A 19,857-nucleotide genomic window follows, 5' to 3' on the forward strand; every position below is an offset into this window, starting at 1 on the left:
CAAATAAAACGCTAAAAAGGAAATCTAATTCTAAATAGAAGCCAAAAACTCTGCAACAGGAAATAAAAGAAAAAAAAATTAAAATCAAAGAAAATTTTATATTAAAGTAGGAGTTAATAGATTTACCACTTTTACCTCAATAGGAATTTCTAAATATTTAAAGACTTAAAAAAATTATAATGAATGAAAATAATCCTATTTATTGATTATGTTTTTTTTTATGATTTGATAAAAATTTGGTTTTACATTAGATGTATATTTACTTTAATTGTTATCATTATACTTCCTTCAATTGTTGATTCTAACGTTCAAATGCAAGGTGAACAAAAAAGTTAAGTGTAAATAGAGCTAAAAATTTTAATTTTATATAAATTTTAAAATTAATTTAAATAATAAAAAATATAATTTAAATAATTTAAAAAATTAAGGGTATTTTTTACAATTATGATATTACCCTCTTCTCATTTTTATTTTTTTAGATATAGGTTTTTCACTTATGTGTGTTGCATGTATATAATAAATTTTATTAAAAAATAATTATATTTAAAAATTATTAAGTAGGATGAAATTTAATTGAGTTGGAAAATAAGGTCCAAATTTATAACCACTATCTAAAAGAGAAGTCTTACAACTTGTGAAAAATAATATCATTTGATTAGGAATATAATTGCGAGAAGCAATAGACTTGTAGCAGAAAATGATGGCATTAATTGATTATGAATTGAGTTATGACTTAAGAGTTGGAAGCAAACAACATGATTGATAATTCACAATTATTTTTGTATATTTTTTAAAAAATATTTTTTTACAAAAATGGGAACCATAAATTATAAATTTCATTAAAAAATTATAATATCTAAGAATTATTATGTAAGATGGAATTTAATGGGGTTGGAAAATAAAGTCCAAATTTGTAACTTTATCTAAAAGAAAAGTCTTGTAACTTATAGAAAATAATATCATTAATTGATTAGTAATTGAATTATGACTTAAGTTAAAACCAAAAACCACGGTTCATACACAAATAGCAGCCACAAACTATGCATTTTATTAAAAAATATTATATTTAAAAATATTTAAAAATTATTAAGTGAGACAGAATTTAATAGAGTTGGAAATTAAAAAATGAACGAGAGGATAATTGAGGTGGAAAGAAAAGAAAGCCCAGCTTATTTAATAAGCCAATAGGTAAAAGTCAATTCGAATTGCTGCAACGGAAACTGGAGGTGGAAGACGTTGAAGGTTTAGAGAGAGAGAGAGAGAGAGATTGTAATGGTTTTAGAGGAGGGAGAGAGAAAGCTCTTCTGTTTATAATCATATGCTCATGTTTTTTTTATTTTTTTTTTATCATAACAAAGTTAGACCTTACTATGAATTTTAAATAAAATAGGAGGTTCTGCTGAAATTATTATAATTTTAATAATAATTTATTTTTATTATTGATTTATACACATGTTTGTATCTCTCGGATGAAAAAAATAACTTATTTAATTTAATCAAGATTTTTATAACTTTTAATTTCTTTAATAAATATATTATACATTTAAATCACATATATAATATATTTAAATCAAATTGGAAATTTCTTCCACTATCATATATATTATATATTTTTGTCACATAAAATTTAAAAATATATAAGCGTAAGTATTAAAGTGTAAAATTTTAAATTTTTTACTCTTTTCAATATTTTTTATTTTAATTTTAATTTAATATAAGATTAAATTATTCTTTTTTCAAATAAAGCCAGAAGTGACACACTGAAAAGTCAGAAAAGATTACCTTATGCACCTTTCATTTCAATTTCTTAACAATTTAATTACTTGCAAGTCTTTGTTTATTTATTTGTCACAATTAAATATTTTCTTTTTATTTTTCCCTATGACTTTTCTTTTAGTTATTTTCGTTGTTTGTAGGTCCAAGTCACTTTAGTTAATCTTAGTATTGGAGATGATGCATTTTAATTTAATTTAATTTATTTTTGATAGAATTAATTTTTAACGGAATAATTTAGTTAATCTTAATAAGGAATAATTGCAACAATAATATATATATAGAATAGAGTATAATTTGAATTTAGAAAATTCATCTAATCAATTATATACTAATATTAACTTAGTCTTATGTAGTTGTTAGCTTAGCCGGTTTCCAAGTCAAAGTCTCTCTCCCAGGCTGGTCTTTCTCAATGATAAATGCAACAAGGAAAATAGAACTGAGTCTCATATTAAGTCAAAGTCTTCTAAGTCAAAGTCTTCGTCGCGTTACAAGTATCTATAATCTATAAAAGGCCTAATTGAACCCATTGGCTTGCTTCATTCAAGAACTGGTTGCATTATATTATTAACATGGGTCTAAACCAGTTGTGGATGTCTTTGATGATGGTTTTATTGTTACATGGGAAATGGTGGTGTGATGGCTGTTGGGATGACGAGAGAATTGCTCTGTTGAAGCTCAAAGCTTACTTCAGTAATTCTAATCGCGGGTCCATGTCTTCTTGGGGGGGAATTCCCAACTGTTGTAATTGGGAGTATGTCGAGTGCAGCCCCATTACAGGGCGAGTATCATCGCTTTATTTGGGGATAAATTCGTCACGTTATCCCTGGACAGATCCGACTATGGCAGATTGGCATCTCAACACCTCTTTGTTTCTTCCCTTCAAAGAATTGAAACGTCTTTCCTTAAACGATATTAACATTGCGGGTTGCGTTGAGAATGAAGGTTCATCTCTTGCTCATAGCTTTAGTTATCTAGTAAATTTCAGTTCATTTCGAATTTATCTGTGTTCTTAACAAAGCTACTGGCTGGAACTCTTTTCCAGGTTTTGAAAGATTATGGAGTCTCGGCAATTTGGAGTTTCTTGATTTAAGTTTCAACAGATTCAACAATAGCATCCTGCCATCTCTAAGTGGTCTTTCACCTTTAAAATCATTAATTCTAGTCGACAATAGGCTGAAAGGAATAATTAATATTCAAGGTGAGTTTCAATTTCTTCCTTCCTTCTCTGAAGTGAAATCATATCAATACAATCTGTTTCCCCAAATTTGGACACTAAATTTTTACAAGAATTCAATTCAATTAATTTTTTTATATAGATTCTTATATTTAAAAATAGAAATTGTGAAAATTTAATGGAATGTTTATATATATATAAATTATATATTTACAAAAAAATTTTTTTCTATGAATTCCCATGTTTGGAAAGATTTGAAAAAATTATTTTAAAAGAAATAGAAATTGAGCCAAAAAGTAGTGTAATTGTGTAAGAATTCATTTCAATTATATTATTATTTTTTGCATATGATTTACATGTATTTCATAGTGTATTGTATTTGTGCAGAATTGAATAATCTAACAAGCTTGAAGGAGCTGAATTTGCAAGGCAATGAAATTGAAGGTTTTAAATCCTCTAATGGTAAGAATTGATCTTCACTGCATTATTATATGATTTTCTTTCTCAAATATATAAATCAGTATAAAAATTTATAGGTTTGAGGAATCTGGAGCTCCTTGATCTAAGTGACAATCACCTTGACAACAGCAAGCTCTCACATCTCAAGGGGCTTTCATCTCTCAAATCTCTGAATATGGGATATAATTCACTCACCGGAACACTTAGCATGAAAGGTTAGATATGGTTTTTATCTATTCGTTCTTTTGGACCCAGATGATAAAAGGTTAGTCTGTATTGATCTAAATAGTTCAGCTTTCTTTGTTGCCTAGAATTTGATGGTTTGAGCAACTTGGAGGAGCTAGATCTGAGCGGAAATAAAATCATCCATTTTGAGGCTCTGAGAGGTACCATAATACAAGTTAAATTTGATAAGTCTATAGAACAGAACATTTCAGCTTCATAATATAGGCCTGGAATTTGTTGTGCACTCTAAATTGCATAGCCTAAAGTTGAGGCTCTGAGAGGTATACCAGAATATAAATTGCAATAGGATGTTTCCCTTCTTTCTCAATTGCAGATGCTAGAGGTCTAAGCAAGTTAAGCAAATTAATTCTGGATAGCATCTTCAGTTATGGAGGAAACAGTTCACTGCGAAACACTTCATTGCTACATTCACTGGGAGCATTTCCATACCTCAAGACCCTATCTCTACAAAACAATTGTTTGAAATCAATAATATCTGCTCAAGGTAAGTTGCAGCAATAATGCCCAAAATTCTTGTTCCTGATGTATGTATGTTGAATATATAGTGTCTTAAACATTTGTTTGTGTCACTGTTTACAGCCAAAGCAATAAAAACTATTAAGAAAAAACGAATGAAACTTTCCCTTAAAAAAACGAACTAGTCAATGAATGATTACAAATTAAAACTTTTATTGGAGTATGAGGATGAAGGGACTAAATAACAAATTAACACGCCCCCTCCACCTAAAAAAAGAAAAAAAAAAAAGAGTTCGAGCTTTGCATCACTACTGTTGTTTTGTTTTTAACAGTGTATATATTATTATTGTTTTTACTATTATTATTGTAGGCTTGCCCAATTTCAAGAAGCTGGAACACTTGTACATGAATTATTCTACTGCCAGCAACAATTTCCTGCAAATTATATCAAATATGACCTCTCTTAAGACTTTATCATTGTATGGTAGTGGACTCAGAGGCACTTTGTTTCAAGGTAAGGTTGATCAACCCTCTCTTCTCTCTATCATTCTCACACACACATCAAGTATTCTAGCTAAAGTTTTTATGAATTAATAAATTTCAGGCATATGCAAGTTGGAACATCTTCAAGTTCTAGATATTGGTTATAACGATCTCAATGGGTCATTGCCTTGGTGTTTAGCAAATTTGACTTCCCTTCAACAGTTAAACCTCTCTTCCAATCTTTTTACTGGAAATATCTCCCCCCTTGAGGGTTTGAGATCCATTCAAGAATTAGAACTGTCACACAATCACTTTGAAATCCCAATTTCACTTGGTCCAGTTTTCAACCATACAAGACTTTTGCAATTTCATGCTGAGGGCAATGAAGTATATGCAGATATAGAGGTGCATAATTTGATCCCAAAATTCCAGTTAGAGACTCTTGTTTTGTCTGGCCTTGGATATGGTGGAGCATTTCCCAAATTCCTCTACTATCAAAAAAACTTACAAGTTGTTGATATCTCATATATTACAATGAAGGGGGGCTTTCCATTTTGGTTGTTAGAGAACAACACAAACCTAGAAATGCTTTATTTAGCCAATAATTCTCTTTCAGGGCCTCTTCAGCTGCCTATTCATTCTCATATGGGTTTGTCAAACTTAGATATCTCTAATAATAGCTTCCATGGGCATGTTCCGATGGGAATGGGAATATCTTTCCCAATGTTACAAGTTTTGAAAATGTCTAGAAATGGTTTCACTGGCAACATTCCCTCTTCACTTGGCAATGCTAGCTTCTTGAAAATTTTACAACTGGATGGAAATCAGCTCACAGGAAGTATCCCGAATAACTTATATAAGTGCTCGTATTTGGGGACGTTGGATGTTAGTGATAACCATCTCTCTTCTAGGATCCCAGGGTCCATGGGAAATATGTCTTCTCTTGAGGTTTTAGACCTTTCCAAAAACAATATCTTTGGAAGTTTTCCACCAAACTTCAACCCTTCAGAGTTAGTGTTTGTTTACTTATCTGAAAACAGGCTACAAGGATCAATTAGAAATTCATTTTATGGTTGCTCTAAGTTGATCACATTGGATCTTAGCCATAATTCTTTGACTGGGACCATTCCAGAATGGATTGGTAGGCTTTCATTTTTGAGCTATCTTTCGTTGAGTTATAACAGCCTTGAAGGTGAAATTCCAAATCAGTTGTGCAATTTGGGTTTCTTAAACTTAATTGATTTATCTCATAATAATCTCTCTGGTCCTATCGTTCCTTGCCTAAGAGTTAATGAGGGTTCTGGTGTGATAGATCCACGAATTGAGAGTGAGCAAATGAAATGGATAACATATTCTTTCCTCCTCTCGCTTTCTAGAGTGGATCTTTCCCACAATAAATTGAGTGGAGAAATTCCTCCTGAAATTGGAGACAGTACTATTAAAGTGTTGAACCTTTCCCACAACAGTTTGACAGGACCTATTCCATCAACATTCTCAAAACTGAGTGAAATTCGAAGCTTGGATCTTTCCTACAATCACTTGGATGGGAAAATTCCTCCGGAGCTTACTCAACTTTATTTATTTGCCTTCAGTGTAGCTCATAACAATTTATCTGGACCAACACCTGCAAATTTTTTGACTTTTGATGAGAGTAGTTACGAAGGAAATCCTTTGCTTTGTGGACCACCACTACCTAAGAGTTGCGATGCGACGACAATATCAACTGATGTTAGAGAGGAGAGTGGCTTCATAGACAAAGGTGTTTTCTATGTGAGCTTTCTGGTGACTTACATCATGGTATTGCTGGCAATTGTTGCAGTATTTTACATAAACCCATATTGGCGACGAGCATGGTTTACCTTCATTGAGGTGAAAATCATCAATTGCCAATATTTTCTGGAAGACAATTTTTATGTACTCTTCAAATTCCGAGTACCGTAGCTCTTAATTATTTATGCTTTTGCTTTTTAAGTTGACAATTAAACCCTTGAATAAATTCCTTTTAATAACCATTTGAGAATTTTTAAAATATTTTATTTATGTACTTTTTTTTTGCACTTGCATTCATGAATTTGAATCCATGGATTTATATTTTGTTTAAATACCATGTTTGAAAGTCCAAAAAAATAAATGAATTTAAATTTTAATAATATATATGAATGAAAGAGGGACGAACTTTTGAATGAACTAAAATATCCTTATAATTTTAAATAATACTTAATTGAGTTTAAAATTTCTTTTTTAGCTTATATTTTTTTAATTATAATATATATCTGAAAGTTAAATATTCAAAATAAAATTTTGACAAGTGTTTTTACTATTAATTAACACTTGACATAATTAAAAAATAAATTTCATTTAAAAATATAAAATATTTAAAATTTCATTTTAAAACTAAGATTGGTTTTATTAAATAAGACCTAATTGAGTTTAAAGCATCATTTTATCTTATTATTTTTAATTATAAATTTAATTATTAAAATTAGATAATGTTACCTTAATAATTTTATTTTAAGAATTATTGGTGTTAGGTTAAAAAAATAAAAAAATATTAATAATAAAGATACATTTATCCATGAAAATGCTCATTTCTATTTATGTCACTTATCATCTAGAAGCAGTCTAATGATATAATTATTCAAAATTTTAATAAAATTTAATTTGCACTTAACATAATTAATTGAAAATTTTAATATTAAGAAAATTTTAGTGTGATTTTAAAAATATAAAATATGAAAGTAAATATTAAATTATATAATTAAAATAAAATAAAAAATAATCGGCAAAACGAGTAGTTTATTATTTTAAGCTAAATCAAAAATAAAATCGATAAGAATTAAATTCAAAAAATTGATATTATAAGAGTTGTAATGCACCATATTAAATTTATTTTATTGTTTTGATAAAATTATGATTTTTTTTATTAATAATTAAACCTAAAATTATATTATATCAAACCGTACCAAACCTTATCAAATAAAACAAATTAAAACTAAAATCAATTTTATACAATTTTTTTTCATACTTTTCAGATATATTATATAATTTAATATAATTAATTATTTATTTTTATATAATTAAATAGAGCACATATATGGTATAGAAAAATAACAAATCACATATGTGATCTAATATTAAATTTCATTTTTTTTATTTGATGCACGTGCATTGCACGTACTTCGAAAACTAGTAAAGACCGAAAAAAGTGAGGATTTGAAATAACATTAACTACATTATTTGAAATTTAAATTCAGTTCAACAAAAAAAATTTTGGTTGGATACACACCTTTATTTTAAATCCAAATCTTTTCTAAAAAAAAATCCAAATCTAAAATTCTTTCCGTTAACCAAATAAGATATTCTTAAATTTATGATATTTAAATTCAATATTGAAAATTCAAATTTTAAATTCAAATATGTGAATTCAAAATTATATTTTGTAATAAATTTATATGTATTAATATTAAATTTTTTTAAAATAATTATACTTTGTTTGAACATCATATTTTGAAATAAAAAATATAAATTGCTAATAAATAAATTTCAATTAACAACATTTTATTTATTAAGATTTTTTAGAATAAGTTTTAAATAATACTATTTTATAATTCATTTCAAATCAATACTCAAATAAGATATTCTCTACATTTATGAGCTTAATATAAATTCATGATTGTAATTAAAGAAGAAAATCTATAATTTTATCAAATTTAAATTTTACATTTTAATTTTTTTATCCAAATAATGTAGAAGAATAATTTTTCATATTAATTTAATATATTTAAAATTAAATTTTAAAATGTCATTTAAACTTTAATGGGTAAAAAAAAATAACTTTTTTATGTAGTAGAGAAACTCTGTTGGATTATTTAAATCAGTTTTCGATTTAATTTCGGTTTAATATGAGTTAGGAATGATTTTAGTATAACTCCACTTTAATTTTTAATAAAAATATTAAAATTGAAATTAGTCAAAATAATACAATAAATATGATTCCATATAATTATGATTGATTGGTAGGATTTTAAAACTGGATAAATGGAAAGGAGGACTCAGACTGTTGTCAATGCGAAAGGGTCGAGTGCGGCAGCACCACAGGGAGAGTAACCCAACTTTCTTTAAATGATACAAGGGCCTATTGGATTTCTGGGAAATGGTATCTTAATGCCTTTCTGTTTCTTCCCTTTGAAGAAATGACAAGTCTCTACTTGAAGGGGAACTCAATACTGGGTTGTGTTCAGAATGAAGGTAAGGGCTTTGCCTTGAATCGTTAAATTTATTTGCCTACTACTTGCGTTTAGAACTTTCTTTAACTGCAGGTTTTGAGAGATTATTAACAAGGTTGAGCAATTTGGAGGTTCTTGACTTGAGCTACAATTTTTTGAATGAAAGCATATTGCCATATTTGAAGGGATTTTCCCCTCTCAAATCTCTAAATCTTGGATATAATTTGTTTATATCACCGATTCAAGCAAAAGGTAAGCCCAAATTTGAGAATTTAGAAGATTTGTACTTGGACAAGATTTCACTCAATAATAGTGCAAAACCTCATCTCTCTACTGAAAACTTACCTCTCGTGTATTATAGGACGGTGGAGTCTAGCTAATTAGAGCTCTAAACCCATCAAACTGATACTTAATAATCAACAACGGCATAGAACTTCATATTACTTGCAAAACTAGTGAATTGAAAAGAGTGAGTACAATTTAGTGAATAAACAAAAATAAAGGAGAACAGATGAGGGTTTGGTATTTAATAGCACCAATATGCTATGCTGGAATAAGTCAATTGAAGAAATATAAATTATTTCAAATCACATAATCGAGCTAAAATGAAATTCATTATGTAAAAATATTACTACATTAAAACGTGTTAAAATATCATAAAATTTGTAACATTCTCATACATTTAAAATACGTTTTTTCATAGATAGTGCCTGCATCTTAGACCCATAAAATAAAAACCCTGGTAACCTAAGAGCAATACTAGCATATTGAGCACCATAATGACACTGATAACAAAAGAGCAATAAATTGCTAGTCATACACATGTGCAGAACTACTCCAAAGAATGATCACATGATATACGCTCCAAAAAACTATGTGTATGTCAAGCGCTGTCCTCAAGACAATATAAATATAAGTTGAGCTAAAAATAAATCATTTATCAATGTGCTATCATTCGGTGCATATATTGAGTATATTTGACTATTTATTCGTCTGTAATTATAAATCTTATTTTTTTTAATTAATAAGCACATAGCTACAATTCTTTGTTCCAACTGCATAATGACAAAATAACATATATAATGTAAATTAATACTAGTATTATATATTTATCCAGTCATCTGTACTACAAGATGCCAATTAGTAGATGTCTCTTTTCCATGCATTTAAACCATAATAAAAAAAACTCCTCCTAAAAGTATAATAATTCAATAATCAAAATCAGCCACAAGCTTTACTTTCCATATTAAATTCTAATGACAATTCAACAGCATTTCGCCATGAACTAGACATTCACCCAATTGTAAGGAGCACTCATCAATAACACTTCCAAACTCTCAATTCCATAAAAGTTAAGTCTAAAATTAAAATTCTTAATATTATGTTCAACACACCACTCAATCCCATAATTTCCTTCAAATTCCTCTCATATAAATCACAATTCAGCAATACATTAATTACCACACTTCATTCTTTCTATTCCTTAACAAAGCTTGAGAAAAAAAAAAAATCACATAGTTCAATTTAAAATTCGATATACTCAACAATTATCAAATCCCTAATACGTTCACCATTTTTCCCCAGTATATATATATATAATCATCTATAATGTAAATGTTGTGCATCGCGGAAGTATGTAAATTGCAAAGAAATAAAATAAACACACAAAACACCAATATTTACGTGGTTCACACTCCTCAACATAGGGCTACATCCACAGGCATGCTATCTTCTACTATCAATAGTAATAAATCATCATTACAAGCTCATAACTATACTAACCATCAACCCAATTACACCCAAGAGAACCCATACTACATAACTGCTAATAGTAAATATATTAGTTAGTCTCTCTCAGTCTCCTCTAGACATAACCCAATATATTTACTATTATAATATTACACCACAAATGGTGCCTTTAACTATATAGGCAAGAGCTCTCTCATCAATGGACAAGAATCTCTTCCTCTTGAATTCTATGTCCTTTCTCCACCTTAGGCTGAAGCCTCTCTTCATTGCAATGGGCAAAAGCCCCTCATCAATGGGTAGAGCCAAATCCGCAGCAATTGGCAAAACTTTCTCTACAATGGGCGACAGACTCACTCCATGAGCTGAAAGCCACTCTCTTCAATGGGCAAAAGCCACTCTCTTCAATGGGCAAAAGCCAAATAACCTTTTCCATCATTCTCCTATTTATAGTGTTAATTCCCTCAATCCTTATCTGATTAGGAGTCTCACTCAATTTAGGAATAACACTAAAATAAGAGTTCTACTCATTATAGGAAATATTCCTCCATCCTATTGAGGAATATTTCTCCCACTCAAATTAGGAAAAGAGCTCTCTCTAAATCCCATTAGGATTTGTGTTATTATCCAACAACCAAAATGGAAAGCCCCCATGCATTTTATCATGTGAGATATCAACTAATTGTGAGTTATGCTGATAGTAAAGGAACTTGGGAAATGCTTTACCACATCCAAGACCAGGCAAAACAGTCTCTAATTGGAATTTTGGGATCAAGTTATGCACCTCTATTTCTGCATACCCTTCATTATCCGCAGCCTGCAAATGCTTGAGCCTTGTATGGTTGAAATAGGACTAAGTGAAATTGATATTTGAAAGTGATTGTCTGAAAGTTCTAATTTTTGGATGAATGTCAAACCCCCGAGGGGGTAGATTTTTCCAGTAAAAGGATTGGAAGAGAGATATAATCATTGAAGTGATGTAAGATTTGCTAGATGAAGGAGCGGAAGCATGAAAAACATAAATTTAGATCATTGAATTCAAAATTTTTCTTCTAGGGTCTCATGCATCATGCAAGATTCATTATTTATCTATTTGATTTCAATGTTAAACAGCATATTAAAACACTTTTAATATGATTTTGGATCTATATTTGCCATTTAAGATTTTAGAATTAACATATTAATTCATTAGAACCCTAGATTAGATCAAGAACAAGTGCACTAACCTTTTGATGCACTGCAGTTGTATTTGGCACCTTTGGAATGCGCCTAGGACACCAGATGTTGTCCCTCTAGCTTGTTCACACCAAGATCACCAATGGCAGCCCCTTAAACAGCTTCTCAAGCCTTTCTAATCAATTAGAAATTCAGGTTTTGCCTTTAGAGATGTTATAGATGTATACAGGATGCTAGAAACGATTTCTAGTATTTTTAATTCAAGAGAATGTTGGCAATTCTCTTTGAATTGATGAGAGATGAAGAAGAAGAGAGGAAGAGCACTCCAAGGGTGGCGGCACATATGAAAGAATAGTAGTTTATCATTATTTTCTTTTCATCCTTTCCCTTATATAGTTGGGTCACCACTTAAAACCCTTGCCACATGTCACCTTATGATTGGCTCTTAGTTTAATTGACCCAATCACATTGTGCCAAGCGTCAAACCTAGATTTAATCTTGACTTTGATCATCTTACATGATTAAAAGACAAAATGGCAAGCTTATGTGTAGTGCCATGTGTCACCATCTCATGGTGCCACATGTCACCCTGTGAAATGATCAAAATACCCTTATGCCTTAATTTTGAGTTCTCAATCCAAAATAATTATTTCTCTTCTTCTAATCAATTTATATCAAATATAAATTAATTAATTAATCTCTATTAATTAATTTCTCATAACTAAATTCATATTTAAACACTTTAAATATAAATTTAACTTATATTATACATCCAATAACCTAGATTTGGTTTCAAGCCATGCTAGGGACTTTGCAATCTAATTGCAAACCAAACCTATTTAATTAATCAATTAAACTCTTTAATTAATTAATTAAATCATATTTAACTGGTGATTACTTGTGTATGTATGTGACTCACTAGGCTCATCACTAATTGGCAATGAGATATGATATCAACTCTTAATATCATCAGAACTCTTTCTTACCATAAATGATTTCTCTAAATCATTTTATGTAGCTCATAGACTATGGTTAACACCTAGCATAGCATGCCATAGCCACCCAATCAGTAATAAGGTTTACCTTAAATGAACCTATAATCATATATTACCATGCACTAGAATCTCTCTGTTACAAAATCCCAAATCGAGCTGGAGTCATGGTTTATGTTAAACCCCATTTGCTATGAATATTATGTTCTCTTTTAATTCCAGTTCTTGATTAAAAAGATTTTCTCATCAGAAACTCTTTTCTGATTAAATCTATCTGTCCTTGCCAGGAACTTGAAACATCAAGAACAATTAAATGAACATAGGATTTTATCCCTATTTACTTAGGGTAACAGATTCCATCTTGATCAACACCTACCTCCATATATAACTAGTAGGAGTCAACACATGCCCATATTCCCATACACAGTACAAGTATGAAAGCAGTATCAAACTCAAACCACCTATATACAAGATAACTGTGCTATCTCAAGTCTAAAGATCATATGCACTGATATGATTTATGACAATGCATTGACAAGAGTAAACTCCATGTGCTTGTCATAAATGTCACTGGTTCGGCCTACTTATCATGCATAAGTGCCTATCATGTTTGTTATATGGCATGAGACTCACCATTCCATCTTATTTACATCTCATATAAATACATTAGGAACAAATATGAATACAATCTTTTTAGATAAGTCATGTTCTGTTGTGAAGTATCCTCGATTGTGAACCAATTTATGATACTTTGTGCTAGAAATACTATCACTCATATTCTTAACAACTTAAGAATAGAATTTCTAGCAAAATATCAATGGACCTTTTCTATTACACAAAAATATATTATGTAAATGGAAAAATGAAAATGTCTTTTATTAATAAAATATGTACAAGATACATACTAAATGATATGCTTTAGGTCATACTACTAACACTAGACACCAAGGCAATATATCATTGAGATCATTATATCTAACATCAACCATTTGGAGATTTCTCAACTCGCATATGCCTAAAATTTCTTTATTCACAAAAACTTTAGCTAGAATCCTCGATCTATATGAGAGAGAGAGAGAGAGAGAGAGAGAGAGAGAGAGGATTGATAGACCTTACCTTGGGTTGTTCGTATGGTGCCACTAAGTCCACAATACATCGATGATAAAGTCTTCAGAAAGACCATTCTTGAAATAATATGCAAGATATTGTTTTTAGTAGTAGAAAATCCATGCATAAATGTTCCAACTTCTTGAAATTAGGCAATCCTGCAATAATAATAATTGAAAAGAAAAGTTTAAAAAGACATAAGCATTACCCAGATATAAATTATAGAAATGTGGCATGGCGAGGTCATATTTAAAGATATAAATAATTATCACAACCTACAACGTTAATTAATGATGGAAGTGAGAGGTGGTAGTTTATCTTGAGGGGGTAGGGTGTCTTTTAATGAATACAATGACAAAAGTTTAAGAGAAGGCTATGCTCCAAGACTTTGAAAGGACTCATCATTTAAAGAAGATAAATCTAGGAACAACTCTTCCAAGCTGGAAAATTCTCTGACTCTATTAAGAAGAAACAACAAATTTCTAAGACAACTTAAGAATAAGAATTTTGGGCATCTTTGCTATAACATACCCTGAACAAATTTTTTTCCTTAATATTATTGAATCATAGATAGAGGGTCTTGAGGTACGGAAATGCTCCTAAGTTATGAAGCAGTGAAGGGCTTCTTCCATTTGTGGTGATGTTGTTCAGAATTAATTTGCTTAGCTTGCTTGGACCTATAGCATCTGTAATTGAGGAAAGAAATAAACCAATTTGTAGACCTTCACCCTTGATTTAATCAATTTATTGCTTACTAATCAATATAATAAAACTGTAGACTATGCAAGATAGAGATCCACAACAAATTGCATATACCTCGTCAAATTGAACTGGTACCTCCCAAGGCCTCAAACTTGATAATATGATTTCTGCTATAAATATAGCTCCTCTAAGTTGCTTAATGCTAGGCAATCAAGAAAGTAAAACTAATATTAATTAATCACTTCTTTTCGTTGTGTAAAAAAAGAACATTAATCATGTGGGTCAAAGAAAATAGATAAATCCCATATCTAATTGTTATGACAGGCACGCAAATGTAAAGCACACACACAAATCACACAATCACACAGGATAGAAAAGAGAAGAAGAATAACACAGAATTTAACATGGTTCAACCGTAAGGTCTATGTCCATGGGCACATCAACAATATGGATGCCATTTCAATATCAAATGCAAAACAGAAGCACGTTCAACTTCAGTGATAGTCAGCAGTTGCAAACACCATTTGGCAGCTTTTTTACTCCTTTTGGCAGACCATCTAACATTGGGCTGTCACATTATGCTTCGAGTCAATTTGGTGGATATGGTTCAGATTAATACTTTCACCATATTAGTCTGGTGTCTTAGGCCATATTCCATCTGGTGCGGGTCTATTTGGACACTATAAACAAAGTGCTATGTATTATACTGCAGGGGGGAATCATTAGGACGACAACAAGAACAACCTTACCAACTCCAAGATGCACAAGGTGGTCCAGAAGATTAAGAAGAAGGGGGACAACATTTAGTTCTTCGACCGAGGAGACATATAAGGAGATTTGATTATGGCACATGACTTATTTTAATACTTATCTTCATTTATATATTAATTATGTTGCTACTTTTATTTTGTTTTATTAAATGACATGTTTTAAATGTTATGTTAATTTGAATACTTGTCTTAATTTATATCTTCATTTACGCCAATTATGTGTACAATTTTTGCTTCCTGCTCATACGATATGCTAGTGAAATTTTATCTATTTTTCAAAAAAAAAAATGCATAATTAAATTGGCATAAAAAAATGTACATAAGAGTAATGAGTACAAAAAATATGATGCAATCCACACGTTCTTAAAAACTAAAAATTTTATAAAAGATTACAATCTTATTTGGTACTAAATTTTAATAACTTAAATCAAGAAACTCTAAATTGCCAAGGCTCCATAATCTTTCAAAACCTAGAAAAGAGTTACTAGCTTCGGTCAAAACAGATAAATTACAAAATTAACTAAAATTTACAAGATAACAAAAACCATGTAAGAGATGAACCTTCATTCTTAACACAAACCAGAATGTTATTATACACCAAGGAAAGATAATTCAATTCTTTGAAGGGAAGAAAGAAAGAGGTATTGAGATACCAATCTCCCAATCTCACATCTCTACAAAGATAAAGTGATGTTACTCGCCCTGTAATGGGGCTGCACTTAACATCTAGCCAATAACAACAGTTGGCATTTTGGTCCCAAGAAGACATGGTACTTCTATTTAGAGGTGGCAGGTGGGTGGGTTTTGTGGGTACCTAACCTGCCCAAACCCTAATAGGATGGATTTAGGTAATTTTATTCGGATTTGGGCAGGTTCGAGTTTAGAAAATATTATCCGTCACCGGTTTGGGTTTGCATCTTGGGTACTCTCTACCCAAACCCGCTTAACTATTCGGATAATAAGTTTAAAGTACCCGTAGGTACCCGATTTAACTACCCATGAAAGAGAAAAATATTGTGAGTACCTTTAGTGGGGCTTGAACGTTAGACATCCAAAAGTCCAAGGAACATAATATACCACTAGGCTATATCTCACATTTGTTATGTTTATATAGCCTACATATTTTTTATATAAAATTTATATTATATTATACACACACACACACACACACACACACACACACATATATATATAACATCAAATTTTATATATTTTTACATATTAATGATATTTTTACATATAATTTGAAAATTGATAAATTAAAGTGAATGAATAAAATTTTTAAAAGTTCTCAAAAAATTGTCACATTTTATTAAATCTCTCATTATCTCTTTCTCTTATTACTATCAATATGTTTATTATCATGTACTCAATACTCTGTCTTCGTTTATCCATTTATTGTTACTCTCTCCATTTATCAACCTCTCTCTCTCTCTCTCTCTCTCTCTCTCTCTCTCTCTCTCTCTCTCTCTCTCTCTCTCTCTCTCTCTTATATTAGTAACACTATCAATCTCTTTATTTTAATATATAATTACTTTCTATATGTATCCTCCCTCTCTCCTCTCCACTCTACTCTTATTGTTATATATCTATTTCATTGCATGTATTATTAATGTGTGTGTGTGTGTATTATCCATCTTTTTCTCTTAATGTATCATTACTTTTTATATGTTTCTACCTCTCTTATCATAATATATCTATTTCATTCCATATATTATTATTATTCTCTTTATATGCTACATTTAAAACTCTCACAACTATCTAAACCCTTTCTATCTAATGACTATCTTACAAATAGATGAATGATATGTTAAATTATGATATAGTATTTGTTAATAACTTTTATTAATTAAAAATAATTTAGAATTTAATAATTAAAATAAATTAAACCATATTAATATAAAAAATAATTTGAAAATTTTTTATATTATAACCATAAAGCCCTTAAGCATGATTAATATTACTAAGGTTTTATATTATGATTTAGAAAGTTTTCTATTATAAAAATAGCTTTTTTTTTAATCTATTTTACCTTAAAACTACGTCGTTTTGAAAAACCATCTACCCTACGCAGTCCATTCCACTCACAAATAAACCTTTTACCCTTGTCTCGTTCTCTCATTTCATCAATTTTAGTCTTTTACTTCAGCCGCCGCCCTCCATTCTCATTCTCTTATCTATTTCAATCTGGTTGGCACACTGCACACCAACTTCTCATCTTACGCTGCCCAACCCACGAGCCCTCTATCATCGCCCTAATATATCCCTCAAGCTCTCTCTCATCTCAACCTCGCTTCTACACAGACGACCCTCAAGCTTACCGCTTAGCTCGCTTCTCACAGGTGAGTTATCTCATTCTCACTTCAGTGTAGGGGATAACAGCAAAAGGCAAATTTCAAAAGAATGCAGCTTAGATCTCATTTGTGTAGACAAATTGCTTGTGTGGCTATAAATTATGATGGCAAGGAAATTGAGGATGCAGTAAGAAAACCACCATGGGTCCAGTGTTGCATAAAATCCTATTACATTGATAGAAATAACACTTGGGGAAGTAGGCATTTTATATATATTTGGCACCAAGCTTGTAGATTACTGAGTTGGTTAACCATTGTCAAATATGCTGTAACTATCGAATAAATCGTGTAGTCTAGTCTCAGAACATAAATAAGATGTAGGCAGTCCTTGTATATTTTATTTTGAATCTTTCAGTTTAGGGAGGGAGACAATAGAGAACCAACATGTACCCATCTTACAAGATAATTCCTGATTTTCTAGTTACGTTCACAAAGATTGTGTACCACAGGGAATTTCAGATTGGTCTGGCCTTAGACTTCAGCTTGACAGAGTAATTGAGTTCCACCTTTTTACAAGTCATGGAAAATCTGTTTGATTATTGTGCTCATTTGATTATTTGTATATAATTTAAATAAAAACTTATATAAGATTATTGAGTTGAAATTTGAATGTTTATTTAGATTCATTTCCTGAAGATTAGAGTTATTTTGAATGTTTATTGCATCTGCATAGGTTCATTTTCATGTTTAGTCATTTATTAAATACTGAATTTAAAATGTTCGGGTTCGGGTATCCTATACGTTTAGATTTTTTTTTTTCTATTCTCCATATGCATAATAAAATAACGGGTTTGGGTAGTATGCGGGTATTAATAATCAAATTCGAGATGGGTTCGGATGATAAAATATATATTTTTATTTAGGTTTGGGGTGAATTTGTGTAGCTTATATATTACATGAGTTCAGCTTCAAATACTTTAAAATTCATGGGTATTCTACCCGTTCTCATCCTTACTTTCATTCGGATAATTGAAGCTTTGAGCTTGAGTAGAGCAATTCTCTTGTCCTCCCAACAACCATGACACCACCGTACCCCTTGTAACAATAAAAGCATCACCACAAACATCCACAACTGGTTTAGACCCATACTTCTTGAATGAAGCAAGCCAATACCAACGGGTTCTATTAGGCTTTTCATAGAATGGGTTCAAGAATCAAGATCTTTAATAGCGCACTCCTATTAATCAAGAATCAACTGGTTTATTGCTTCGTGTAGTTGCGCTTGCGTACGTGCCACTGCAGAAAAAAGACAAGCTTCTATTATTGGAAGAAGACTTTGACTTAGAAGTCAGCTATCATCTGGACAATTATGTAAGGTGTTTATATTGAAAATAAAGATTTTATTACAGATTGTTTGGCTGGTTGCTAAATAGAGAAGAAAACTAATTAAATCGTATTATATTTTGTGCAACTTAATTGTAAAAAAAAATTAAAAAAAAAGCTTAATTATGAGACATTATTTTTACAGTTTTGTGCTATATTTCGTGTAACTTACTCGTAAAAAATAGCATTACTCAAATAATACTATTAACAAATAAAAAAAATAGTTAAAGTATAAATACAACTTTCAAAATGAATTATTTGATTTATTTTGTCACTTTTTTTTAATTAACTTTTGTTGCGTTATGCTATACTTTGTTATTTTTTAAAAATTTTTTACAATTAATGAATAAGTAAAAATATTATTTATTGTGTTCAAAATTAAAAGAACTCTTAAATGGGTTTAGTTTGAAGTTTGAAGTCTCATAATTTTTAATATAAGATTAATCTTAAAAGTCTACTCATATGTTGGGCTTAATCATATAATTTTTAGTAAAACTATGAGTATTATTAACCTTTTTCTAATATGAATCTAATTTTTCTTATATAATAAATTTATAATACTTAATTATTTGATTTATATATACATTTAAATTGAAATATTAGTTATATTTTATGCACTAAGTTACTTTTTTTATATGTACAAATTTAAATATTAAATTTAATTACTTAAATTAAAATATTAAAATTGTTAATATAATTACTATTAGAAATTGTTAATAATTTGGGAAAAACTCACCCATGATGGGTCTAGCTATGGCCGTGACCAGAAAAATGGGAATGCTTTGTTGAAGTTGTTAAGATCATTATCTTCAGGGGCTTTCGTCGTTGGCTCTAGCTTGGGCTTCAGCTATTCGTACTCGTTCTCTT

At 30.0% G+C, this 19,857-nt stretch overlaps 1 protein-coding gene and 1 long non-coding RNA gene across 2 annotated transcripts; both read left to right on the forward strand.

The window, feature by feature from the left end:
- The first annotated feature begins 2,298 nt into the window (after window positions 1-2,298).
- Window positions 2,299-6,582, forward strand: LOC110653734 (cuscuta receptor 1). The gene is made up of 8 exons (XM_021809496.2): window positions 2,299-2,718; window positions 2,819-2,974; window positions 3,338-3,412; window positions 3,487-3,624; window positions 3,721-3,795; window positions 3,969-4,139; window positions 4,482-4,625; window positions 4,716-6,582. The coding sequence occupies exons 1-8, from the start codon at window positions 2,346-2,348 to the stop codon at window positions 6,533-6,535; spliced, it is 2,952 nt and encodes a 983-aa protein (XP_021665188.2). The 5' UTR covers window positions 2,299-2,345; the 3' UTR covers window positions 6,536-6,582.
- Window positions 6,583-17,447: 10,865 nt separating this feature from the next.
- On the forward strand, window positions 17,448-19,024 carry LOC131171899 (uncharacterized). The gene is made up of 2 exons (XR_009142556.1): window positions 17,448-17,655; window positions 18,884-19,024. It is a non-coding gene; the product is annotated as an uncharacterized LOC131171899 (long non-coding RNA).
- The last annotated feature ends 833 nt before the right edge of the window (window positions 19,025-19,857 follow it).

This window comes from Hevea brasiliensis, chromosome 13 (genome assembly GCF_030052815.1).
Source record: "Hevea brasiliensis isolate MT/VB/25A 57/8 chromosome 13, ASM3005281v1, whole genome shotgun sequence".
Taxonomy (NCBI): Eukaryota; Viridiplantae; Streptophyta; class Magnoliopsida; order Malpighiales; family Euphorbiaceae; genus Hevea; species Hevea brasiliensis.